Source organism: Vigna unguiculata, chromosome 3 (assembly GCF_004118075.2).
Source record: "Vigna unguiculata cultivar IT97K-499-35 chromosome 3, ASM411807v1, whole genome shotgun sequence".
Taxonomy (NCBI): Eukaryota; Viridiplantae; Streptophyta; class Magnoliopsida; order Fabales; family Fabaceae; genus Vigna; species Vigna unguiculata.
In genome coordinates this window covers 59,807,760-59,834,938 of record NC_040281.1, presented here as the reverse complement: position 1 = coordinate 59,834,938, position 27,179 = coordinate 59,807,760, and the positions used below count along the sequence as shown (strand labels likewise).

The 27,179-nt window shown below is 30.9% G+C and overlaps 2 protein-coding genes across 5 annotated transcripts; both read left to right on the top strand.

Annotated features, from left to right (window-relative positions):
- The first annotated feature begins 13,421 nt into the window (after positions 1–13,421).
- On the top strand, positions 13,422–19,996 carry LOC114178894 (zinc finger CCCH domain-containing protein 64). Of its 4 annotated transcripts, XM_028065039.1 has the most exons (13): positions 13,422–13,616; positions 13,708–13,981; positions 14,061–14,190; positions 14,322–14,441; positions 14,918–15,035; positions 16,577–17,013; positions 17,245–17,530; positions 17,750–17,843; positions 18,114–18,259; positions 18,420–18,663; positions 18,761–18,819; positions 18,922–19,094; positions 19,690–19,996. In XM_028065039.1, the coding sequence occupies exons 1-10, from the start codon at positions 13,545–13,547 to the stop codon at positions 18,546–18,548; spliced, it is 1,806 nt and encodes a 601-aa protein (XP_027920840.1). In that variant the 5' UTR covers positions 13,422–13,544; the 3' UTR covers positions 18,549–18,663; positions 18,761–18,819; positions 18,922–19,094; positions 19,690–19,996. The 4 variants fall into 4 exon arrangements, with proteins under 4 accessions (XP_027920840.1, XP_027920842.1, XP_027920839.1 ...); XM_028065041.1 differs by lacking the exon at positions 19,690–19,996 and having other exon boundaries at positions 18,812–18,819; positions 18,922–19,185; XM_028065038.1 differs by lacking the exon at positions 19,690–19,996 and having other exon boundaries at positions 18,922–19,185.
- A 3,910-nt stretch (positions 19,997–23,906) lies between these two features.
- On the top strand, positions 23,907–26,010 carry LOC114177375 (transmembrane protein 258). Its single transcript, XM_028062694.1, has 4 exons — positions 23,907–24,115; positions 24,201–24,301; positions 25,580–25,658; positions 25,744–26,010. The coding sequence occupies exons 1-4, from the start codon at positions 24,113–24,115 to the stop codon at positions 25,789–25,791; spliced, it is 231 nt and encodes a 76-aa protein (XP_027918495.1). The 5' UTR covers positions 23,907–24,112; the 3' UTR covers positions 25,792–26,010.
- The last annotated feature ends 1,169 nt before the right edge of the window (positions 26,011–27,179 follow it).

Genomic DNA, 27,179 nt, shown 5'->3' with positions numbered 1-27,179 from the left:
AAATTAATATAAATATAAGATTATGAGAAAACAAGACACAGAAGACATTAAAAATAAAATATAATTATTAGTAAAACATAAATTTAATATTTCTAATTTCTAATATTTTTAAATTTTAAGTAAAACATAAATATAATATTTTTAAAATATTTATAATATTTATAGTTTTTTTAAATTTCAATTTTACTGGTATCAGTATATTTAAAAATAATTATTAGAAGAAATTTTTTAATAATTATATTCTAATAATATTATAACTATTATTTAATAATTGAATCTAAGAATTACGTTTAATTTATAATTAAATATAATGATTTATAATTGAATTTTAAAAATAATTAATAAAAAGGTCAATTTTAATAAAAATACTAGGATAACATTTATATAAAAGTTAAATTTGATTTTAATTTGAAAGGGACAAAATTATTTTATTTTAACAAGAATAAAGATGGAATTGAATAAAAATAAGAAATATAGAAACAAAATTGAACAACAAATAATAACGACATAATCATGAACTGACACGTCGAAATAAAAAATAAAATAACATGAAGACATTTAATATCACAGACTATTTAAATATCGTTAGCAAAAAAATAAATTTAACAAAAAATTAGGACCTAATTATATATTTAACTAAAATGAGAATCAAACTAAACAAAAACTATAAAAATAGGAAAATAGGACTAAATGAGTATTTAAACTTAAAACAAAAGTATGGTCAATGACTCTTTTTTTTTTCTTCATGATTCTCAATATTATGGTTATGGGTAATGAATGTTTTGTAATCGTTGTCAACTTTTCGATTAAAAGTTAATTGTTAATAATATTAAGTTAACTATGACTCAAATTATTCTAATATGTTAATTAAGTTTATTATGATATAATATTGTTAGAGTCAGCTATTACATTTTAAGGTATTACTGTATTTAAAATATTGTGAACCCTAAAATTATAATTTCATCACAATTTTATTTTAAAAAGAATATCAACACTTGAAGTAATACTAAGGAAAACATATATATTTTAATTATTTTTTACCACGACTTTAACTAAAATGAAATTCGTAAAAGTACCAAAAGACATACAGTTAAATAAAAAGTTAGACCAGTTTTCAAAGATGTTAAATAACTACTCAAATATTCAATATCTTTATTATATGCTCAAATTAGGTTTAATTTGAATTTTAGCAACGACAATTTGAATAAAAAAGTTCGTCAACAGTGAACTTTGCACAATAATAATTATTAAAGTTGATGAATTATTTGAAAATGAATGTTGTCATAAGATTAAATCGGTCGGAATAGAAGTGACAAATTGGGAAATATTTTCGTATTACAATGATTAATTAGGGTATAAAATTATTGGAGAATAAAACAATACAAATGAAAGAATCCAATGTACATTTTAAATTATTTCAATTATTTGAGTGTACTTTTTTAATTGTTTCACTTATTTGGCCAAAAAGGTAGAACATAATGAAATAGTATAAGGGATTGGTGGATCTTATGCATTGGTTGTAAAATGTACTTTCCTGTTAGATCGCACAAAAACTTATTTTTCTTTGTTGTAATACATCATCCAAAGAGATTAAAATGTTTTTTCTTTCTTTATTTTTCATCAAAAATTTAAAAATATAACCACAGTGATTGGTTGCTTTAAGTTGAGTTTGTAACATATAACTTACTAATACATTTAACTTTAGTTGAGTTATGAAGGTTGTGAATCTTCCTAAATAACTCAATAATAAGTGTATTATACTCAATTAAAGGACAATTAAACAATCCCTCCAATAGTTAACTCATAGCTCAACAAAATGAATATTACTATATATTATTTCAACTATAAGAATCGTAAACTCTCCCAGGTTTTAGATTGAGTTTTAAGGTTCAATTTTTCAAATTTTGAACTTAAACCCACAAATGCCCACAAACCACAAGTTAGGGATTAATTGGTCACACATCAAATATAAAATTATTTTCAATTAATTGACTAAAATATTCATTAATTTTTAATATAATAGTTAACCTTAACGCGTGCCTTGTGAAATTAATGACATTATACATATAGAAAGAGAGACATTTAAAAGGAGAAAAGGAATTTATGTCATGAGCTCCTTAAAACATCTTTGCATCAAAGTATTCCTTATTTTAAAAAAAGTATTAAATATTTTCAACCTTATCTTTATTTATTGATATCTCATAAATTCTCACATAAGTTCATAAATAAATATATATTACTACAAGAAAATGTTTCATTAATAATAAATTTGAAGTGATAAAAAATTATTAATCATTATAGTGACTAATTTAATTATCGATCTATACAATAAAAAATATTTAATTATTAAAATAGTCACAATTATAAATGAAAAATTATAATTGGTCTTTAAAATTTAGTTACAAAAGAAAATTGGTCACAAACACATTAACTACCTTGATTTTTGCTATCAAAAAATTGGTTTCTAAATTAATTTCTAATTAACTAGTGACTAATTATAATTCTTTATTCATAATAGTGAATATTTTAATAACCAATAATTTTTTATTTTGTAAATTGATATATAAATTGGTCACTATAGTGACGAATAATTTTTGGTCACTAAAATTGATTGCTAATGAAGCATTTTTTTAATTTTGTGTGTGTATTTTATAAATACACTTTTATGGAATTTTTTATTAGTTTGTGTAATTAATATTTTTTACAAAATATTGTAATCACTTATTAAACAATATGAACTCATAAAATTGACCAAAAAGAAAAAGAAAAATAAAGGCTTAAGAGACATTATTTCCACTTTGTAATCCATTTTGTCGTGCATGGAACCAAATTGTGACATTCTGTTTTAGATAACTTTATGTTTTCAATTTGTTTTGTAAATGAATTTTGCGATGATGATTAGAGAGGTAAACAATTTGCGTTTGAGTTTGTTTAACATCAGATTCTACCTTATGCATGACAATGTGTTTTTATTAGAAGTCTCACATCGATTAGAGATAAAATATTTTATAATATGTATGTGAGGTGCAAACCTCACCTTATATTTTGTGAGATTGAATTTGGCTTAAACTCTATCTCTAATATGGTATCAGAGCCATATTAGAGTTTATCCTAGCGAGATTGGTTAGAGTCTATCCTAGCAAAATTGGTTAGAGCCTATCATAGTGAGGTTTTTTTGGACATATTATTCCACTCCTATTGGACCGTTATCAGATTACCCATTTCTAGTCTCACGCACGAGATCTATAATCTATGTATTAAAACAATTTCATAATATACTAGTGAACATAGAGACGTTGTCGCGCATATGTATTCGCATTTTTTAATTTTTATAATATTAATAATATTTATTTTTAAAACATGTATAATAAATGTTAAAATAGTTGTTAAATAAAATAACTGTTTAAAATAAGTTTTTAGAATAACAGTCAAAATAAAAAGAAATTAAAGAAAAACGGTTAAAGAAAAAATAATTATAAAATAATTAATTTTTAAATAATAGTTAAGGGTAAAATTGAAAAATGAAAAGTGGACACAAAAAGAGGAATCCCCCTTATATATTGTTATAAATAAATGAAGTGTAAACCTCACCTTAGAAATCGATTTTATCGGAGTATTAGGCTTAAACTTCACTTCTAACACCACTAACCCACCACATAGTTTTTAGTTTTCTCATTATTCCACACCCACTACTACTATAAAAGACACAAGTATTCTCTCGTAACTATTCCATTTCTAAATATGCTTTGTTCTTTTTATAAAAATTTAAATTGATTATTATATATTTTTTAAAATATAATAATTATAGTCTTACTTCAATGTTATCCTAAACTGATATTTAAAAGTTTAGATAGATGACTTCGTGGATATGGGAGAATATGAGTATATTAGCATTTGAAATTAAGGGGGTGAGAAGGTATATTAACGGGTATTGTTCAATGAATAGAAAAAGGTTTATTATATGTTGCACCATCAGTGTAATGGCGATATTAAATACTATAATTTATTTTTTAATCAATATCATAGAGGTATTAAAAATATTTACACTAAGTTGTATACAAATGTACGTGATCAATCCTTAGAAAAATTACGCAGTTCAAAGTTTATATTGGAATCGCACGTCCATTTCTCCATTTATCAGTTTGAAAAGTAATACATATTACTTTACATTTTTTTATTATACAACTACTTTATTTTTGTAAAGTGCTAATAATTCTTCATAATGTTCAGATCCAATGATACATGAATGACTCACCTGACCCAAAAAAGTTTGAAAGATTCGACTTTTCCTAAAGAATATATAAGATTTCAAACATTTTGCTTTAACTATAATTTAGTGTTACCCACACTTATTTTGTATTCTAAAAAATAATATTAAAAATAAAAGCTTTGTAAATGACACCACTCTAACTAGTTACTAACGAGGACGATAAAATCCATACCGTATATCATTAAATTAAGTAAATTAAAAAGATTTAACATTTCTAATGTTAACTCAAACTTTAAAGTAATATAGTAGTAAAACAAAATAAAAAGGAATACGTATACGTTGAAAAAATATAACTAACCATCGATTAATATAATTCCATGCAAAATATTCGTGAAAGATTCCGGATTAAGTAAAGATCAAAACACATAACTTACTAAAATGTGATATTCTATATTACTGATTATTAACTTCTAACACTCCATTAGGTAATATGAAAATTGTATTTGATCAACTACAAAAGTAATATCGCCATTAAATAATACATATAAAAACATATACGGTTAATTTCATCCATTAAAATTTTCTTGAAATTATCGTATTGAAAATGTGTGGACGTTGAAGTAAATTATTTAATCAACTTTAAGGATTGGCATCAGAAATGAAGACCAAGACCAATCAGTGATTTACTTTCTTCTTCAACCCACTATCACAAAAAAGAAAGAAAACTTTACTGATGAATGAATGTGTGTTGTCGTAGTTTCATTCACAATACTAAAATGTATATAATTATGATTATGACGTAGACTTAAAAGGTTGAACTCAAAAAGATACGTGGTTGGTACAGATTTAACTTTACTTAAAAATGCAAGAATGTCATACTTTTGGAGTTGAAGGAAATCAAGGTATTTCAAGAAAAAAATATATTCAATACTTAAATTTAGTAATAGATTTATGGTATAGAGATCCACATCTATTTGTCGAAATAATAAAAAAATTAAAAACTATTTTTTTCTTAATTTTGTAATACTTATTTTAAATATAATTTGTAATATTGAATTTCAACGCTAAAAAGACATCCAATATACTAATTAATCTTAAATATGTTAATAGCTTCATATTAACTAAAGTCTAAATCAAGTATAATTTGTTTAATTAATGAAAATATTTATTTATTTTCATTATTTTTATTTTAACTAACTAATTTTTATTTAACTTTTTTTTTTGTGTATAGTTACTTATTCCTTTTTACAAAGCAAATCATATTTAAGATAAAGCTACAGAAAAATCAGAAAAGTTGTAGGTCTCACCAATAGTATTCTATAAGACTAGAGAAAGAGAAAAATTGGTTGTGTGGCCGGGACAGACCGTGGGTACTAGGGATGGCAATTAGGGCCTGGCCCGCAGGTTTGGCCCGCAGGTTCGCAGAAAAAACGCGGGGCGGGTTAGGATAGTGAGCCCGCGAGCCCGTGCGGGCCGGTCCGCAAGGCCGCATAAAATTAAAAAATAACAAAATAAACTTGCACTTGTGTATATTAATTACTTCTTTTATGGACTCTTACATTAATATTTCAAATTTTTGTATAACTGGAAAAGACAAGTATTATATAATTTTTAATGTGCTAAAATTTAAAGAATACATTATGTATGTCATAGTATGAAAATGATGAAAATGTTGAATTATCAATTTATCATCTAATTCCCCAAAGTCTTTACTTAATTTTGTGAACTTCTTAAAGTTTCCCAATTTTTAAACATTGAAAGTTTTATCATAAAAAAATTAAAAAAATTTTAAAAAAAAGGGCCGGCCCGCGGGCCCACGGGCCAACGTATATGCGGGGCGAGCCAGAGTATGCGGCCCGCATAAAATGTGCAAAGCGGGGTGGGCCGGCCCGCGGTGTGCGAGCCTTATGCGGGACGGGCCTAAAAGGGGCGGGGCGACCCGCATTGCCACCCCTAGTGGGTACAATAGAAGCGCGGGTAGAGTATGGATAATTGTTGTCCGTTATTCAGTTGTTGGCTAAATATTTATTTCATCTATATATATATATATATATATATATATATAGGTATTTGTTATTCGAATATCTGTATATATTTTTAATATTTATAAATATTTAATATTTAATAAAAAATATTAATAATAAATTTAAATAAAAATATAATGCATAATTTTTATAAATTTTAAACATGATAAAAATAATTCATTTAAATAGTGTTGGATGATAGTTTTTAAAAATAAATAGAAATTTTTTAAAATCAATTGATAAAAAATAACTCTTCAAAATTAATGTATTAACATTTTAATAATTTTTTTTAATTTAAATTATATTATAGCGGGTACGGGTATTCATGAGTACAAATAATATAATATCTGTATTTGTCTCGTTAACATGTAGAATATAAAATATATCTATTCCTGTTATCCGCAAATATCCATTTTTTACCTGTTAAATATACTTACAAATACGAATTTTATTGACATTTCTATGTAAAACTTAGTGGAGGTCTTTATATAAAACTTGTAAAACCGCCTTACATGCTATCCACTCTTTCTTTAAAACATAAACAAAGTATTATTATATTAATTATTAAAATAAAAAAATTATTAAATCATTAAATAATGTTTATTAAAAATATTAAAAATAAATAATTTTATAAATAATTTTATTATGTTTATGATTTTGTTCTATTTTGAATAGTTAAAAAACATTACCTAAAATATAAAATCGAAAAAATTATGTATAGGAAAAATAATTAAAAGAGGAATCTCCTTATCACTTCTGAAAATAAATATGTTTCACGGTAAGTATATTTATATTTTTATTCCATTAAAAGTATATAATTTTATAATTTTTATGATTAATTAATTAAAAATAGAAACAAATACAATTTAATATATATATATATATATATATATATATACATTAATAAAAATAATATTAAAAATATCACGTAATCATTGTTTTAAAATGAAGAATTGTATAATTATTTTGAAATAAAAAAAAACTATCCAATAATTTATTTTATTAAAAACATAAATAAATAACTATCTTTTATTTTGTAGAACTGTCCAGAGTAAAAGATATTTTTATTATGGCATAATATATACTTTTTATATGATATAATAAATTATAATATCATATTAAAATAAAAGAATTATTAAACTATGGGTTAAATATATTTTTATTCTGTAAAATTAAAATTGGTTCATGTTCGAAAATTTAATTCTGTTTGGTCCATAACTTTCGAGCAGTGACCAATTTCAATTTTGTGTCGCAATTAAGGGACAAAAAATATATTTAATAATTTTTTAAACACACCAAAACAGATAGGGATGTCAAAAAAATTCATATCCGCGAGTAATGAATACGGGTATTCCGCATGTTAACGGGGCGGGTACGAATATCATAGTATTTGTACCCGTGGATACCCGTACCCGCTATACTCTCATCTAAATTAAAAAAAAATGATTAAAACATTAACACATTAGTTTTAAATGGGTTATTCTTTATCAATTGATTTTAAAAAATCTTCATTTATTTGTAAACTGTCATTCAACACTATTTAAATATGTTATTTGTACTTTGTTTGAAATTTATAAATGTTATACATTATATTTTTGTTTTGAATTTGTGAGTAAAATTTGTTGATAAATATTAATTTTTTTTCTTTATGTAAATACCTGCAGTTACCCGTGGATATTAAAAAAATATGCGGGTTCCTGCGTATCAGATTTTCGGATATAGATACGAGTACGAAACTGATATTTCCAACGGGTAAGATACAGGGAAGCTACTACCCTTACCTTAACCACCCCGTTAACATCTCCAAAAACAGGTGAAGAGGGGATGCAAACATAGGAACATGCTTGAAAGAGAATGTGGGTAGCAACACAACCACGAAAAAGGGTAGCAACAAATGTGTGATGTCAATATGGTGCAAAAGTGGGGATGACAAAAATACTCGCACTCGCGGGTATCCGCGAATAAAATCCGTGACAGATAAACAATATCTGTGGATATTTATCATCTGCGAGTAGTGAGTATTTTAATACCCACTTATAAATGGGTTGGGTGTAGACCGCGGTTAACCATTACCTGCAAAATATTAAAATTAAAATTTAATATATATTTTATTAAGTTGAATTTAATTAAAATTAAAATTATATTTTATTAGGTTAAATTTAATTAAAATTTATTTTATTTTTTATTATAATTTTTTTAAAATAAATTTATTATATATATATATATAAACATTTGCGGGTATGCAGATATCCATGAGTATCCGCGATTTAAAAAAAAAATCTACGAGTCTTTTTTAAATGGGTACTCGATGGGTAAACGAGCGGATAGAGAATGATTTTTTTTTTTTTGCAGATCAGGTTACGAGTAGACACTATCCGTGCCCGATCCGACACGTTATCATCCATAGTGCAAAGACTTAACACACAAACAATGGTTTATGATTTAGGATCATGCAAGAGGAGAAAAAAAATAAATGGAGGAGGAAATAAATGAAAAGGAACATGATTTATGTAAGACCCGTAGAATTTAATTAATAAATACGGGAGGAGAAATAATTATGACATTAAATTATGGTTGGTATGACGTGGGAAAGTATTAGCTCAAGTGGTTGAGAGTACTTAAATTGTGTGAGAGGACTTGGGTTCGAGTCTTATGTATGCTAACTTTTGTGTTATTGTTTTATTATTTAAATCTATGTAATCATGTTCTGGTATGTTATGATATCTGAATTGGATTTGTTAAGCACGAAACATGACTTGGTTGAATTGGTGGTGTAATTATTTTGTGATTGAATTGTTATGGGTTCAAACCTTGGAGAACCAAACTAAAAACATTATTTTTGGCATTTTGGCTTTGAATTGAATATGAAAGGTTGGGAAAAACCCTAGATAGTTGAGAGGCAGCCTTGGGTATCTGACTGGTGAGGTTTGAGTGACCACATCAAGAAGGGGAAGATAATTATGCGTTTCTGGAAGAGGAACCGCCTGGCGGCACATGCCCGGCCAGGCGGTGCGAGGTATTTTGACTCGTTTATGGGTTTTCTGGAATTTTGGGTGAAATCTGATCGGGGCAAAAGGCAGTGGTGATCCTTATAGAGGGGTAATGTTGACCAACAGTAGGTATAACCACCTAATCGAAGGCTTAAATGAATGGGCATTGGGTGCAGGAGGAATCTAGGAAGTTCCAGAACTGATGCACCGCCTGGCGGCCAGCGCCGCCAGGCGACGTTGGTGACAGTGCAGAGAGAGTGTTTTTCGTGATCGAGCGGGTGTTGAGGGTCAATGGGAGCTTGGTGTAAAAAATGAGTGCATTCGGTTAGAGTTCGAAGTCATAGGGATGGGAGTTGATGGAATGAAATTACATAGATGGTGGACCTTGAAGTTTGGTATGAGTCATGAGGGATAATTGTAATTGAGGTTTGGTATGAGTCATAGAACTGTGTGAGTGCAATATTGGACCTTGAGAGGTCTGGTTGGACGGTGGTACTGTAATCTGAGGATAGTAGAAATAAGTATAAAATATAGTGAGATAAACTTGTATAATTAAATAGGCTATAAAAGAGGAAGGAAATGAGGACAAGTATTGTAGGAGCATGGGTACTATCTAGAGAAAAGGGTGAGTTATACTAAATTATAACAAGAGTACGTGAATCTAGACTAGGAAATGGTTTAAAGTAAGGTACTCCAGTGATGCAGGGGCACTGTGACTAGTCAAGCCTAAGAGACTTGTTATGATTCAGTTAGGGAGAAGAGCATTGGGAGCTAGAAGCTGTGAACGATGAAAACACGTGACAGGGAACTCAATTGGAGTGTTGTTGTACTGATACAGCGCCTGGCGGCGTGATTGGGTCCGCCAGGCGATAGTTTGGTAACGAAGGACAACTGAGTGGCCGGCGCCTGGCGATGAGCATAATATCGCCACGCGGTACCTGCTGCGAGATGAATTTTGAGGCGCTGTGCGCCTGGCGGTACGCGACACCCGCCAGGCGGTCTGGGAGCTGGCAGCGCCTGGCGGCACGTGTCCCCCGCCAGGCGATTTATACTGCTGCAGCTTGGAGTCTTATTTATGAATTTGTGATCTATCGTGCGTCTAGTGATGCTTTAAGGGTGAGTTTGCTGGTGTTCCTTGAGTTGTGGCTCGGAACGTATCTCTTGAGTTGTGGCTCGGGATAGGGGTTAAGCACGTGGTATTCCTTGAGTTGTGGCTTGAAATAGCATCTCTTGAGTTGTGGCTCGGGATGGCGGATGGACACGAGGAACCCTTGAGTTGTGGCTCGGGTTGGCGAGTGTTGCCGGTGTGAGTGTGTTGGTTGTGGCCAGTACGGATGGGTCCAGATGGATTGCCCTCCTCAGTTGTTGGCTGACGAGTTTGGTAGTCTTGGGACGATACAGACTATGTTCGTATATGGGAACTCTACCTGGCGTTGCGGTGTATGATCCGTAGCATGTTTTCCCGCACGTGCTCTATCGGTTGTGTCTGATAGGTATGGCAGCAAGTCACCTTAAAGTAATCCTTAGACGTTGTAGAACACGAATAATTCGATTGGGGGTCAGATGGTAGGAATTAAAGAATAGGGCAATGTGAGATGTTTATGTTATGTACGATCTCTTGTGTTTATATGCTTATATTTTTGTAACTTTATATATGTGATTTAATTGTTAAGCTCACCCTATCTGCGTGTGTGTGGCGATGATCGTGTACGCGGTACACGGGAGCATATGTTGGTGATGCAGGTGGCTTTGGTGCAGCCTAGTCGCGAAGATGGGATTGACTTGGGGAAACTATTACGTGTATTTACTTGTTTTTGGAAAACATTTGTAAACCCTGATGGGTGACTTGATAATATTGTGGATTTTGATTTTGTAATGGACGTTGTACACTTTATCCGCCCATTTAATAAAGTTTTAAATTTTCCTGCGTTTTGGGAAAATGAGGCATTATTAAACGCACAGTTTTATTTATTTCATTTATTTATTTATAAATCAGTAATATCCTGACGAGATGTTACAATTTAGGATCATACAAGAGGGAAAAAAATAAATGGAGGAGGAAATAAATGAGAAGAAATGAGACGTGAACCTACACGGAGGACAATTAATGGGGTGGTACTAAGTCAAAGTTAGAAGAAGAGACAAATAGCTCACATTTCATGGTGAAGGAGGAAAAATTTGCATTCAACGTAACGATAATCAATAGTGGCATTAACGCGTGCACAGTTAAAATAAAGTAGGTTAAACTATTAAGGGTAATATAGTTTGCATAAAATTGTAGTCTATATCACTACAGTTCCTTAAATGAAACCGTGGTATATAGTGAACTAAACTACAGTTTTAACTAAATTTAGTATATTCTTTATTAGTAATTTCAAACATATCATCGCTTCAACATATACTATCTTCTTATATTAATCGTAATTTATATGCATAGTTATTTCATATATATGCAGTAGAACATATATCAAACTAGTTGAATCGTTGAAATATAATGAAAATTATTTTATCAAAACAAAAGTTCTTCAAATGAAACAAAATTAAGCAAAGAAAGTACAAAATATACATTTTTTTTATTTTATGAACAAAGGAATGGTTTATGCATTGAATACTTTAAATTAAGAGTTAAATATTCTCATGCGAAAAAAAAATACATAAAAACATTAAAAAGAAGTAATTGATATTTAAATATGAGATATGAAATCTATTTCATTAACTATAATTGATAATACACCATTTGGACATAATCACATAAAACTTATATTATCATCTTATTTGTCATTATTTTTCATTTTTTTTTCTTTTTCCTTTTTCACATTATTATCGTTCCACTTGTGGTGATAAAATATCTTTTTGAAATTTCTTTATGATCATGTCGATAACCATGATCACAACCAGGACCACAACCACGACCAAGGCCATAATTATGACCATGAAAATATTAATTAGAAATATTATTGCATTCACTTTTGAGAATGGAACATAACTAGGTGGACGAGTCTCGTGAATTTTCATCAAAAACTTCATTGTTTTGTTCTACCATAAGAGACATAAAATTCAGAATATTTCTTTTTTCACGATATTGTTGTGACAACAAATTAGTTGTTCAAATGTTTTATTTATTTGTTTAATAGCATTACCAAGACCCATTGCATCTAGGTGTATTTCAACTAGACATGTTAAAGTGAGCCAAGTTGGCTCACACAAGTTGGTTCATCATGAGCCAGGTTATAAATGATTGAGCCCAACCCTACTCACTTTATGGTGAGCCAAAAAATTTGCAACCCAGCTCAACCCACCATGAGTTGGTGGATTAATTGGGTTGGCTCACCAATTCACATAAAAAAATATTTATTTATTTTAAGTATTCAAATATTTAAATAATTTTTAAGCAACCAATGAGATGACAATCACAAAAAAAATAATCAAGAATCAATGTTTTTATCATGCTCACCACCAATATATGATTCCAAGAAAACATGGCTAATATTACATATTTTCTATCATGTTATTCAACAAAATATAAATGAAAAACTACACATTTTTGTCATGCTAATTTAGAAAAATTTGTTTATAAGACAATGCTTGAGTAATTTACTATACAAAGTATATTTAAAGATTCAAGTATCAATGTATATAACTTCATAATCAAATTGATTAAACATTCAAACTATTCAAATATTATTGAACAATATTATAGTATTTAAAAATATGAAATTGTGAACCTATATAATTATAAGTAGTAAATAACTATTTTTTTTTAAAAGTTGGTGGGTTAAGTGAGCCTGATTCAGTTCAACCAATATTTTGAAAGAAAAAATTTTTCTCAACACAATTCGATTCGAACTCATAGTGAACCAGGTTAGTTCAAAAGTTATAATCCATTTTGACATCTCTAATTTTAGTATTTAATATTTGATATAAATAATTTTTTTTTGTAATATAAAGGTCACAAACTTAAACTTTATAATATTTGACGTTTAGAGTGAAAACATAAAATAATAATAATAGTAATAATAATAATATAAACAATTTAAGTGTTAGTAAGTAAATAGATATTCATTGGTTTCATACTAAGTAAAGGTTATTCAGTTCTATAAAGTATTAATTTTAATTTTATTTTCATAAATTTGAATTTGTATAATATATATATATATATATATATATATATATATATTTATTATTTTAAATGTGCCTAGCAATTTCACATCCCCATGTTTCTTGAGATTGAATAGAACCAAACTCAGCTCGCTGCCGTGAGTGAAGAGTTACACTGAAATTTGAGTGCGTCAACCTTATTTCTGTGTTGGTGGTTTCATTATGGCTCCTAGAATCCTTCTATGCGGCGACGTTTTAGGCCGCCTCAGCCAACTCTTCAAGCGCGTCTCTTCAGTGAGTCTCACCGTATCCTTTGTTGCTTCTAATCTAGGGTTTGTTTCTATCGTTACTCACTCGGAACATTGTTTTCATGTGATTGCTGCAGGTGAGCAAATCTGCAGGTCCATTCGACGCGCTTTTGTGCGTAGGCCAGTTTTTCCCGGACTCACCGGAGCAACTGGAAGAATTCACGGCCTACATTGAAGGTGGATCACCGATTCCGCTTCCGACTTACTTCGTCGGCGATTACGGCGTCGCCGCCCCTAAATTTCTCTTGCAAGCTTCCAAGGACTCCGCCAACCGCGGGTTCATGATGGACGGCTTCAAGGTTTGCCACAACTTGTATTGGTTGAAAGGCAGTGGCAAATTCCCCCTCTTCGGTACCAACTCTTTCTTTTGCTTTGCCAATTCGATTAGGACTTTTGAATTCGGTGGCTTAAATGTTGCAGTTGCATGTAGGGTTATCCGTGGCCTATTTATCTGGTAGGAAGTCATCCAGTGTTCAACAGTTTGGAACTTACAGCGAAGATGATGTTGATGCTTTGCGAGCTATTGCAGAGGAACCAGAAATTGTTGATCTGTTCTTGACATATCCTTCAATTGTTGTGAATTATCTCATGTACAGACAGAGTTAGTTAGTTACATGCTTGTTACTTCTCACATTGCATATAATATAAGCTGAGAGGATTCTCTGTGTTCACTTCCTTGATTCATTATTACTAATGAATGGCCAAGTGGCGTCACCAATGGAGCAGCTGCTTCGGACATTCCTGCTGGAGCCTCGGATGTTGTAGGCAGTGATTCAACCATATCGGAGTTAGTACAGGAGATCAAGCCTCGGTAATTGTTATTTTTGTTTTTTGTGCAAACTACCTAAATGGTCAATAGCCTAGGCATTTTATATTTAACAAATGGTATTGCATGCTTAAGCCTCATTTCACATTGTTTGCTTGGAATTGGATTGTGCACATGGGAGTTGAGAGGGTTAGGTCTCTTGTTCCTTGTTCAATTGAGTGACTTTTGTGTTCTATCATGTTTACTGTAGTTGTTGTAGGACAGTAAAACATAATATTGTATTTGCAATTCTTGTTATTGGGAGTGACAATCTCACGAGTGGTAAACGAAAATGGGATTTGGTTGAGAGAAAGATTAATTAAAATTTTTAAATCTAAAGGGGGAACTATAAGATCGGGATTTTTGGAGTATTCTGGAAGACTTTGGTATGTCGAATGTAGGTTTTGTGGTCTTTCTTGTGGCTTTTGTAAGCCTGATTCTGATCACTGCAGTTATTTTCTTATGGTTATTTTTGGGGTTAGTTATCACATTGCAGGCACGAAAGGTATATACTATGCCCGTGAACCATATACCAATGTTGATGCTGTGCATATCACCCGTTTCATAGGGCTTGCATCTGTTGGAAATAGAAATAAACAGGTTTGTTTGTTGGTCTTATTGTTCTTCTTTTTGTATTTTGTTTATTTATTTAACTGAAAATTTTGAATTAGTAGATACTTTACCATTTTCATGTGGTAATAGTAGGGGTAACAGTTGCATCCATTTATTCATCAACCACCCAATTCATTCATGCATAAATATATCAAATCTGCCCTATTATATGAACAAAAATAATGAAGTGGACAGACTGGATCAACAATCACTATCGAATGGTTCATAAACCATGAATCATATTTTAAGCCAATGGTTAATACGAGTTACTATGTTGAACCAAGATTACAAAGAAATGAATAGTGAGGATGAGGAGTAACTCTCTTAAAATTACCCTTGGAATCAATTGATCCCTCATATTTGTATGTGTGTGTGTAGGGGAGAAATCAAATGATGCTGGTACGAGTTACATTAACTATGGCACCTTCAATAACTCTTTATCAAAATCAACATTTTGAATTATAATTTACCTTTATTGTGTGTCAAATTTTAGAAAAGATGAACAACAATAAGATGCTAATCAAGTAGTTCATATTGGTGTATATTTCAAGAATTATATATTATGTCATTTTGATGCATATAGATGGGATATCTAGTAATTTTAGATTAATATTACTTTTTTAGACATGATTTAAGTGATAAGAACTTTCAATCCAACATTATTTTTTAGAAAAAAAGAAAGTTTATAATTAAAAGATATTGAAGGTTTCGTAGTTGATGTGGTGTAGTGTCATTTGATCCCTCTCCACAACCACCCACCCACACACCCACAAAAGATATTGAAGGTTTCGTAGTTGATGTGGTGTAGAGTTGTAATGTCATTTGATCCCTCACACACCCACATTTGCCGACTTTACCTTTTAAAATGAGTTGCTCACTTTAGAGGGTTCAGATCTCTCTGATAAATAGATGACAAAAAGCCTTCACAGCTCAAACTAGAGGAACAATAAATAGATAACAGAGACTAATGGAACAAGGAGAACAGGAAAAATGTTCAGTAGAAAGACAAGAAAACTGAATTTGAATAAAAGAAAAGTAAAAAGAGCTGGTAGATTGGTTTCTGGAGAGTCAGCAGAGGTTCACACAGTGGTCCAGAGGGTCACATCATGGTCGCACAGTAGTTGCAATTAGGAGAGTTGACAACTGAATCATAATTGCTATGAAATATGAGCATTTTCTGCAAAGTGAAACCGTTCCACTCGAATCCCAAAATTATCCTCATAAAAGGCCTTTCTACTGTTATATTGGAGATCAATGCCATTGTAAGGATTTTGGACTCCATCAGGATAGCAGTGCCGTAGTAAAATGCCTCTTGCAGCCACTATGGTGAAGTGTGAAGCTATGGCAATTCATATAATGGCCATGGGAGGCTGTGCACTGCTATGCTGCTATGGCGTGCTATTGATAACTCTGATTTCAGATAGTGCTTTATTTTTCTTATCAACAAAATTAACGTACTGTTTTTTCGGTCCCTAAAAGATTAATAGCTTTTCAGTGATTCTGACATTGTATTTGCTTCTGCATTCCAGAAATTTATTCATGCAATTTCCCCCACGCCTGCTTCGACCATGTCTTCAACTGAGATTGCTATGAAAACCACAAGTACCACTTTATCACCTTACACATTTGTGGAGAAAAGAACTTCTCCTGTGGATTCCACGAAGAGATCCAGTGATTCTATCTCTGAGTCTCAATATTGGAGATATGATGTTTCTCAAAAGCGACAAAAACATGAAACTGGACAAGCTGATAAGCTGTGTTTCAAATTTGTCTCTTCTGGATCTTGTCCACATGGAGAGAAGTGCCATTTTCGACATGATACAGATGCAAGGGAGCAGTGTAGGAGAGGTGTTTGTTTTGATTTATTGAACAAGGGAAAATGTGAAAGGGGCCCAGACTGCAACTTTAAGCACAACTTGCAGGATGGAGGTGACAGTCATCCTTCTAGGAGGCCCGGATCTGGCAGGTTTGTTTTCGGACTTACTATGTTCTATAATTAATGTGCGTTCTGTTAGTTAGTAATACTTCATTTGTAAGTTTTAGTATTATGTTATTATGTTAATACTAATATTAATGCACTAAAAAGTTGATTGTGCAAGTTAGTTAGTCCTCATATTTGTTTATTTGCTTCTTAATTGTTCCATCTAACTTTTAGGCATTTAGTCTTTGACAAATCTATCCTAAAATATGGCTGCAGGTCAAAAGAGTGTTGGTTTTGCTTGTCAAGCCCAAATGTGGAGACACATTTAATCGTTAGCATTGGGGAGAATTATTACTTGGCACTGGCTAAAGGTCCACTTGTTGAGGACCATGCACTGATAATACCCGTTGAGCACATGCCTAGTACCTTATCTATGTCTTCTGAATCTGAAATTGAGCTCTCTAGGTTTCAGAACAGTCTCAAGAATTACTGCAGGCTCCAAGAAAAGGAAGTGATATTTTTTGAGTGGGTCTCCATTCGTGGCACTCATGCCAATCTTCAGGTAGTAGTTTCTGTTGAGAGTTAACGATCTAGTTTACTTTTATTTCTTCCCTGTCCACTTTCCCTTTTTATAATTTGCTTAATTCCACGTTGCATGGCCAATCTCTTCATTTTGCTGGTTAGCTGTTTTGTGCTCTATCAGTAGTAGTTTGCTGTTTTTAATTTTTGATCGACTGTTTTAGATTTGCTCTCTAATTGAATTTGTGCCCTTTTGATGTAGGCCATTCCCATTCCATCTTCCAAAGCAGTTATGGCTGAAAAAGTTTTCAATTTAGCTGCACAAAAGTTGGGATTTGAATTTGTGGCCAAGACATGTAAGTATTATTCTTCAAATTATGTTTCATATTTCATTGCCTACATGATCTGAGTCAGACCTGGATCCATTAATTTCCTGTCTCTTTATTCCACTTCCTTGTTTTTCCTTTGCTCTATATATCAATTGTCGGGCACTAATTACCTGACTTGAAACAGTGGACTTTGATTTATGTATTCTGAAAATGCTTTACATTTGTTATTTATTATTTTGGCTGGTTGTGTGGGAGGGTGTTTTTGGTCTTCTGCATATGTTCTTTGTTGCAACACAGTTGATAGCATTTCTGATGGAAGGAAGTTCTTGAAGACTCAAATTGATGGGGGTTCAAGCTTGTTCTATGCTCAAGTTCCGGGAGGCAAAATTCTGCTGCATCATGTTGAAAAGAACGAGAAATTTCCTGCCCAATTCGGCCGTGAGGTAGCCTTCTAATATTGATACACTGAATAAACAAATCATATCAATATATTTCTTAAAAATTTCTTTTTCAGAAAGAGGTCATCAATGGTAGCATGCTTGGGTTAACATTGCAACTCTTTGTATTTATCAGTGAATGTTAATACCTGTAAACGCGACGCAGGTCATGGCTGGGTTGCTCAATATGGCAGATAATGCAGATTGGAGGAATCACAAACATAGCAAGGATGAGGAAACGAAAATTGTTAAAAATTTCAAGAGCCGATTTCAAGAATATGATCCAAACTGCTAATTGTTCATGCATTGAATTCTGAATTTACTCCAAAGTCCTCATGGTTATGGCGATTCCTTGTTCATCTTTCAGTTATATGTCGTGATTGATTCAGTGCTCTATGCTAAACGGAAAGGTGCCTTGTTTAATTTGGTAATCATCGACCTGTTTACTTATTTATTGAACCAACTGATCTTATAGTAGTGTGTTTTTACCTATGAATTGGTGCTTAGAGATTTGTTGGTCATGCTGGATGTTAACTGGTAACCTTTTTCCGTCGGCAGCTTCTGTGGTAAGCATCACTTTCCTTTCCTAAACTTGCATTGCTATTTTTTGTGAGATGTTATATGCACATTACATAGACGTCTCAACCTTGCTATTCTATATTTTCAAGGCAAGAATCACCGAACGGAGTTTGATATTCTATAACTCCGGCTATTTGTGCGCGTTAGTCAGCAAGCAGAGCAGCAGCCTGCACCTAATTGACAGAGTATTCATTTTTGTTTCGAGAGGCAGGGAGATTAAGAGGGTGAGAGGTGACTTGCTTCAACTTTCAGCTAGTCAATAGTAAGTATCCTTTTATTTGATGTAGGGATCTAACGGATTTGTGTACTCTTTGTATTTTCCCAAAGCTCGGATTCTACCCTTTTATAATTAATTCAACTTCATATATATATATATATATATATATATATATATATATATATATATATATATATATGTATGTGTGTGTGTGTGTATCAAATTTAGTGATATTAAGTGTAAGAATTCTCAGTATAGACATTTCTCTAATTACTACAACAAAAATAGGGTTTTTAAAACTGAGGTATAAGATGAGATCAGATCTAAATGATCGAGATAAATCAAATCGATTTTGACGACCACTTGAAAGAATTTAATTAATTAAAAGAAATTTAATCAATACAAATACAAAATTGTGCAGTTAAACCCATGGTTATCAAAATCGTGAGTCAACTCGTAAATTTGAACGAGTTTACATTCTCACACGCTCTAACCCGATTTAACTCGCAGGTAGAATTGTTTTTTGGTAGGATCGTGTAAACTCGAGCAAACTTGGTTAAACTCGTGTGAAATTGCGAGTTTAGAGGCAATTCAACGAGCTAAGTTTGACACTAAAAATTGCCACTTTGTTGGTTTCTAGGTCAATATATGCAAAACGCATCTAGGCAATGATTTCATGATTCATTGGCTCACTCTTAGAAGAATCGGGTTGCTTTGGGTGTTGATGTTGATTCGCCTATTGCAGCAACAAACTTCGCCTGTTGGTTTGTGTTTTGGTCTTTGATTCTCCTCCACACTTTACCATATCTCACAACTTTCATTTTTTCTCTCTGCCTCAGGTTTAGGTTCGGCGGCACATGTTAGTTTTTTAACTTTTTCAGTTTTAATCACCTCTTATTATTCTGAACAATTGAGCCTCCTTTTACTATGCTGAACTTTTGGCCCAACATTTAAGTTCAACATTTTTTTTTGTATGTAAAGTATAAAATATAATCAATTAAAATTATGACAAAAGAATAATAATATTAGAGAAAAATATTTGAAATATATAATATGATAAACTAATAATTATAAGAATTAAATATGTTTTTATCCTTTAACTTTTAATTAAAATTGAAATTAGTTCTATTTATAAACTTTAAATTAATTTAGTTTCTCAACTTTAGAAATGCATAAATTTAATTCTTGCAGTCACATTTCAGTAAGTTTTTTGATGTTTCAAATGTATTTTATGATAACATTTCAACAAACATTGAAGTAAAAATATATTAAATTCATGATAACATTTCAACTAACATTGAAGTGAAAATATACCAAATGGTCTAAATAACTTAAACGTTATTATGAAATGCGTTTTGAAATGTCAAATAAACTAAACAAAATAAATTAAATAAAATTTGGTTAAAAAGATTAAATTCATGCATTTCTAAATATGAGAGATTAAATTGGGTTGTAGTTTCAAAGAAAGATTAATTTCAATTGTTGAGGGATTAAAAACATATTTAACTCTAATTATAATAATAAAAAAATAAAAAAATTATTTATAAACATTATAAATATTAAATTTATGTTATTTATAAATATTTTTATATGAAGTAAACTCTCTCAATTGGTTAAACCTAATTCTTGAAACTAAAAATAGAAAATTAAATAAAAAAATAATTTAATTTCAACATAAATAAATAATATAATTCCTCATTCTCTTAGTTGATAGGCATGCGAGTTTCCTTTAAAAAAATTTTGACCGGCACGCAAGTCAAATTCGTAGATTGTATAACATTCACATTATCTGTTGCTTGTGTAATATTTTTTAGAGAGCTAAACATATAAAATTTCTAAAATTCAAGCTTTAGGTCTACAAATAAGAAAAAATATTATTAGTTTTATAAAATAAAGTAAAAAAAAAACTGGGTGGATGTGAAGAATGTATGTAGTTCTCACAAAATCGGGTTCCAACCTTTTGCATCCCACTTTCTCCAGCACCTTCTATGCAATTCAAATTTGTTTTTTCGGAATACTATTTTTTTTATATATATCTGAAAGCCCGTTAGAATCTCCATATGCATAGGCGGTATTACAAGAAAAGTGACGGTGTAAAAAAGAAATCTCAAAATCTTATTTCCTTACTTTTGAGAGTCCACCACGAAGTTTATTAACTTGCATGAAATGGGTTATATTAGGGATTTTTCTTCCTGTGCCTCCACACTTTCTTTGTGTATCCTCATAAAATGATCAGTTTATTCTCCCTAAAAGGAACTTCTAGATTATATGTTCTACAATTTTTTTGAAACAAGTTTTCCAAAATTTTCAGAATAAAATTTTGAAACAATTTTTGGGATGCATGAAACAAATTATAAAATAAGTTTTTCGAAATAATTTCTTCGAAGCAAACTGTTCGGGACACATATAATACCTTTCGATTTTTTGGAACATCTTCCACGAGATATGTTTCGAAAGAGATTTTGTTTGTGCTCTAACTCTCTTCTTCCCTTTGCATCGTTCCTTCTTTTCATCTTCCTTTCCAACGATGATAAAAGTTACAGTGCTGGTACCGATAGTAGCATGGTGCAGTGATGAAAGATAACTAGTCTTTACTTAGTAGTGTGGGGGTTCAGTTGGTACTTGTGAGGTGCGGAAAGCAATAGCCATTTATCGCCCATAATTTTACAAATTTGAATCCATGAACCCAGATTGAAATAAGTTAGGGGTATATTACATAGAACTAGTTCTTGTTAAATATAGTGACAAATTCTTTTTAAAAACAAAAGCAAAAATATGAATTTTAATAAGGTTTGCACTAAATATAGTTTTGTGGATTTCTTTACATAAACATGCAGTTTATCCATTTATTTTGTCGATAACTAACATACTTTAATGAAAAAACTTAAACTCAAAATGTAAACAAAACAAAAATAGAATTTGTCGGTAACTAACATACGTTAATAAAAATAAATAAACTCAAAATGTAAACAAAACTATTGAGAAAATTTAGCCTCAACCTTAAAAAAATATAGAGAAGAATTTGGCTTCAATGGTTTACTAAACTCATTTAATTTGAACTTAAATGTTGTTGGAAATAGTTTAAATATGAGTCAAAAGTCTCACATTGGACAAATTTAAATACTATATAAGAATAAAGACCCATAACATCATTGTCTTAAGGTTTCTGGGTAAAAATAGTATCAAATACCTTATACGTGTGTAAAATCAATGTCCACAATCTCTCAATGACCATAACCCACATGATAAAATTCATAATCAGTTAATGTTGTATTTTCTAGTGTTCTAATATAGTGTTGTAGTTTTCATCTTTTTCATCCCACGACTCCATCACTAGATAATTCATTGTCTTGTAGATGCATTTGCTGATAATAGATTGTTCCTTGTTGAGTTTATTGTTTTGCAACACATTCAATCTTTTGTTATGAACCTGTTCCAAATGGAAGTGTGGAATCCTACTTGCATGGTTCTTAAAAACTTCTTGTTATTTGCTCACTTCATTATCGAGGTTTGTTAGTTCTTTAGAATAAGGTTCATATTTTATTCTATCTTCTAGTAGGGATTGAAAGGGAAAACAACCCGTTTGAGTGGAGTGTTTGTTAGATTGTCGAAATCGATTGATCTAAAGGGCATCAAAACCTATCATACAATAAATTATCCTCGATATACACAAAATTCGGAAACACACCTCATCAATGGTTATAAGATAAATGCATGATAGCAGTGTTATCATAATACATTACAAGTGGCCTGTAAATACTTTTAACAATTTAAAAGTCAGAAATCAAATTTTTAAGCCACACTGTTTAACAAGTGCTTTATAACGAGCAACATACTGCCTCTATGGTAGGAGTAGCGGTAAGAGTTTGTTTAACACTCTTCCAAGAAATAGCTTATCCTATTATCATAAAACCAAAGTCGGAAGTAAATTTTCGACAACCAGAAAAATCAAAATTAAAATAAATCAATAACATGAAGTTGATCAAACTTCTTATAGGTCAACATGTGATCCTTGGTTCATGCAAATATCCAAAGACCTTATTGATAGCTTTCTAGTTACTCCAACTTGGGTCACTCAAGTATCTCCCTGAAACATTAACAACAAAAGCAATATCGGAATGAGTACAAAATTGAGTATATATTAAACTAACAATAGTGGAAGCATATGAGACTTTTTCCATTTAGACTTTATCATTATCATTTTGAGGACACGGAGATTTAAAGAGTTTATCACCTTTTTTAAGGTATGCAACACATGAGGAACAAGAAAGAATGCATGTTAAACCTTGAGAACTTTGTCAATATATCTCTCTGAGGCTAGGGATCTCTCAACAGATTACTAAATTCAAGTCTATCATAGACTATTCAATGAGCAGTCCAGTCCATCACAAACTGTTCATCATAAACCCAAACGTCTTATTCATGTAATTAATAACCATGTACTATATAATTGTTACTAACAAATAATATAATTTACTAATTAATTTTAATCCACGATGATAACAAAATAAAGAATAATAATTTTATATAATGAAATTATATAAAATCCCTTTATGCGATGAACTTAAAATTAAAATTTTCTGTAAACTTTTCTTTTTGTTTGAGGTAAATGGAAAAAAAATGGTGAGACAGAATAAAATTGTTTACAAAATATAAAAGGTTCCATTTATAAAACGTTGAAAAAAATGAATAAAACATAACAGTAGTTTAAAATAAATAACTTTTCTTTTTTGTTTATACGAGGCCAAAACCCCAAATTGAATTGAAAAAGAAATAAATAGAAAAAGCTTATGTGTCAATTAGTAGATAATTTGCAAACCTCAAATTGGGTGGGAATAGAAACTCTCCTTGGGTCAATTTGCAACCCAATGTTGGAGTTCTGGCCTGATAATTTGGGCCATAGAGAATCCAAATGCTAAGCTGGGCTTGGTGGAAGTGTAAGGTGAGGTGATTAGCGCTGACGCTGAAATATAGAGTAGAGTCAGCAAGAACGAAGGGGTTTGTACTCTGCATCTGCACTTCGGACCTTGCAAGATCCAGTGCTGTAATCTCTGCATTCTCTAATGGTACTTCAATTTCGTTTTCCTTCTCTCTTCTCGTTTTCAAATTCGATTTCGATTTCCTAATCTTGTGTTTTAATTTCTGTGGAAGGCTCCAAAACCGATTACGAGTCCTGTGCCCGATTCGTGGTACCCCACACTCTCCGTCTTTACCCTCGCCATCGGCCTCGTCTTAACCGCATCTTTCTTCATGTGAGTTCCTCTCGATCTACATTTCTTATTTTGATCTCCATGTTTCAATTTGCTTGCCAATTATGAGAAGGTTCCTGTGGATTTATGAATCTTTGAAATTTTACTCAACTGTAACAACGCTGGATTTCATTAATCTGAGTTTGTTGGAAAATGCTATCGTTGTGTTGCTACCTTGATCTCCGTAAGTGATAGCCAATACGGAGTCAACGCAGGGCAAGTCTTCTGAGATGAGAAGCACGAAATTCAGAATTGGAGTTTCACTCCAGTCATTTACGTAATAAGTTTTAATGGTTAGCATAGGTTAGTAAGGCGAAACCTCCAATTCTAATTGGAAAACAATAACAAAAATACATAAGCAAGTTTTGTGCTCTTGATAAATGCTTGTCATTGGTGGAACGTAGATTTCTCCTGCTTGAAGGTATGGAATTGGCTGCTGGGGTGAGAGATTTTGTGCAGGAGTAAATTTAACATAGGGTTTAATTTCTTAAATTTAGAGTAACAAAGGATCTTGCAGAACTACAATCTTCTAGGAAGGCATCCTGGTCAAGATGTTGTTAAATTTTTACGTGTGATCTAACATTCGCCCTTTTTGCCCATTTGTTGTTTAACCACCTAAATGAGCTGATGCGCAAGGAAGTATAGACACTCCAAAATAGTAGTTGAGTTTGTTCATACCTGGGTTAGACATATTGTTGGAAATTCGCTTTATATGTGGTTAGCCCTAATTCACCTTAGTTGTAGACTCTTTTAGGATTGCTTTAATTGCAACCTTAAAGGTGGTGGTTTAGATCCACATGAAATAGTGATGTGGTTAAATTGGAGTTAGACATTATTTTATAAGTTGTTTTTATGAAATCAAGTTAGAGCTAAATCCACATTTTAAGATATATAGATAGTTTCTATTTAAAATGGCTGGATTTATCATCCTCAATCTGTGTCTAACTTCGTGTTATCTTGTGCAAAAAATGTGATTGGTGTTCAACGGAAGAACTTTTGTATTTGGCACATGCTTATTATATATGTGAAATCTGACCTCATAGCTGAATGATATTATTATCGTGACCAATTATAAATAAGTTGTAGGTGCGTGTCCGGCTTGGACTTTTATTGTCTTGTATTTTGTGGTATTGAACTGTTTTTAATCTTAGAAGCATTAGGAATTTCCCCTTGTCCTGTTAGATCAAGTATCATGAACTCTGAATATTCATACCATACTAACTGCTATCATGGTATCTATATTCTTCTTTAGTCATAAAATAAATGGATGATTATTTGCAGTTATGAAGCAACCTCTTCTAGGAAAACTCGTTCACTTGTTCAGGAGCTTGCAACTGGAGCAGTTGCATCAGTCTTCTTGGTATGTATTTTTTGTTCAATCACTTCTTGCCGTTAAACCGGTATGATATAGTAAACTTATGCTAATGTGTCTATTTTCTTGGCAGGGTTTTGGGTCCTTGTTCCTCTTAATTGCTTGTGGCGTTTATGTCTAATTAAACATTGAATTGGATGAAAATTTTGTGAAGCAAATAGTTTTATATGACTAAAAGTTATGATCTTGATCTATCAATGACAATGTTGGTTATGTGTAATGTTCAAGAAGATTATGATATATGAGGATAGCTTTTAGACATGAATCTGCGTTACATTTCTATATACTGAATGCTGATGAACATTATGGTTGATAGTATAAACAGCGTAAATTTATCTGACTGGATAGTTTGGTTGGTTTTGAGTGTGCATTTAGGCTTGGGCTCTCGACGAAAAGTGCAAGTGGTTATTCAATTTTTCTTCCCACTAAAAATTAGTCTTTTGATAATTTTTAAGAGGGTAATTTATTTTGTAAAAAATTTAAGAAATTTTAAAAGAAATTAAAATTCTATATTTCTACGTTTCTTTTTCTTTTCATGTTCTCTTTAATTTGTTTCTAGTAAAGTTTTCATCTCTTTGATTACAATAGCAGATTAAGAAAAAACAAAAAGAAAAATGTTACAATCAATACTGTTTACTTAGGCCAGTATTATAATCGTAACATTTATTTTGGTAAATGTTGAAGATTTCTTTCAAACTGTGGATAGTGTTTGTTCTTTTGTTAACATACTTAGAGTTATTTTATTGTTACTATTAAGTTCAAGTTATTTTATTGTTAATATTAAGTCCAAGTTATTTTTCAATCAACTGTTTGTTTGAAAATTTCTTAGTCAACATTAGAGGTGTTTTTTTTTTTTATTATTATTGTTAAACATAATTGTTTTTCAATTTTTGTTCTTTTTTAATTGAAGTTAGTTGGGTTTATTTTCATCTTTATCGAGTTTAAGTCGTTTTTTGAACATGTGTTTGGTTTATTTTTAATCAATGTTAATAATGATTTTATCAGCCAATGTAAGCAGAATTATTTATTAAAGTGAGTGATTTTTTTATATTTATATTGTGATCCTGGCGGAACATTATTAGGACAGGTCCCCAAAATTTTTGGGACTTTTTTTTATATATATTTATATCTTTAAAATTAAAATTATATATTATTTATATTAAGTTTATATTATGAAAAATAATAATAAAAAGTAAAATTAAAAAATTTAATGGAAGCATTGATTTATAAAAGAAATTAGTTTTTTTTTTGTTATAAGATCTTTCTACCCAGTAAGTTATTATGAAAGCGTGTGAGGAGAAAAAAAAAATACAAAGAGATAAATTGGAAAACAAAGGTTGAAGAACACATAGATTAACATTGAAATATACATTTTTTGTATTATCTCTTACATATTAAGTATCTTATAATGATGATTTATGTATGTTAGAGTTATGATTCTTCTTAGGATGTTTATCCCAAATTAGAATAAACTGTAATTATGATTTTAGGGATTTTTTTATGAAATTG

Bases quoted from the DNA above. Each gene is read 5' to 3' on its own strand.
- LOC114178894 (XM_028065039.1), top strand. From the start codon at position 13,545: ATGGCTCCTAGAATCCTTCTATGCGGCGACGTTTTAGGCCGCCTCAGC. The intron at 13,982-14,060 runs GTACCAACTCTT...AGTTGCATGTAG, and splicing joins TGGCAAATTCCCCCTCTTCG to GGTTATCCGTGGCCTATTTA. The intron at 14,191-14,321 runs ATATCCTTCAAT...ATTCATTATTAC, and splicing joins ATTGTTGATCTGTTCTTGAC to TAATGAATGGCCAAGTGGCG.
- LOC114177375 (XM_028062694.1), top strand. The intron at 24,302-25,579 runs GTGAGTTCCTCT...GATTATTTGCAG, and splicing joins TTAACCGCATCTTTCTTCAT to TTATGAAGCAACCTCTTCTA. The intron at 25,659-25,743 runs GTATGTATTTTT...TTTTCTTGGCAG, and splicing joins CAGTTGCATCAGTCTTCTTG to GGTTTTGGGTCCTTGTTCCT.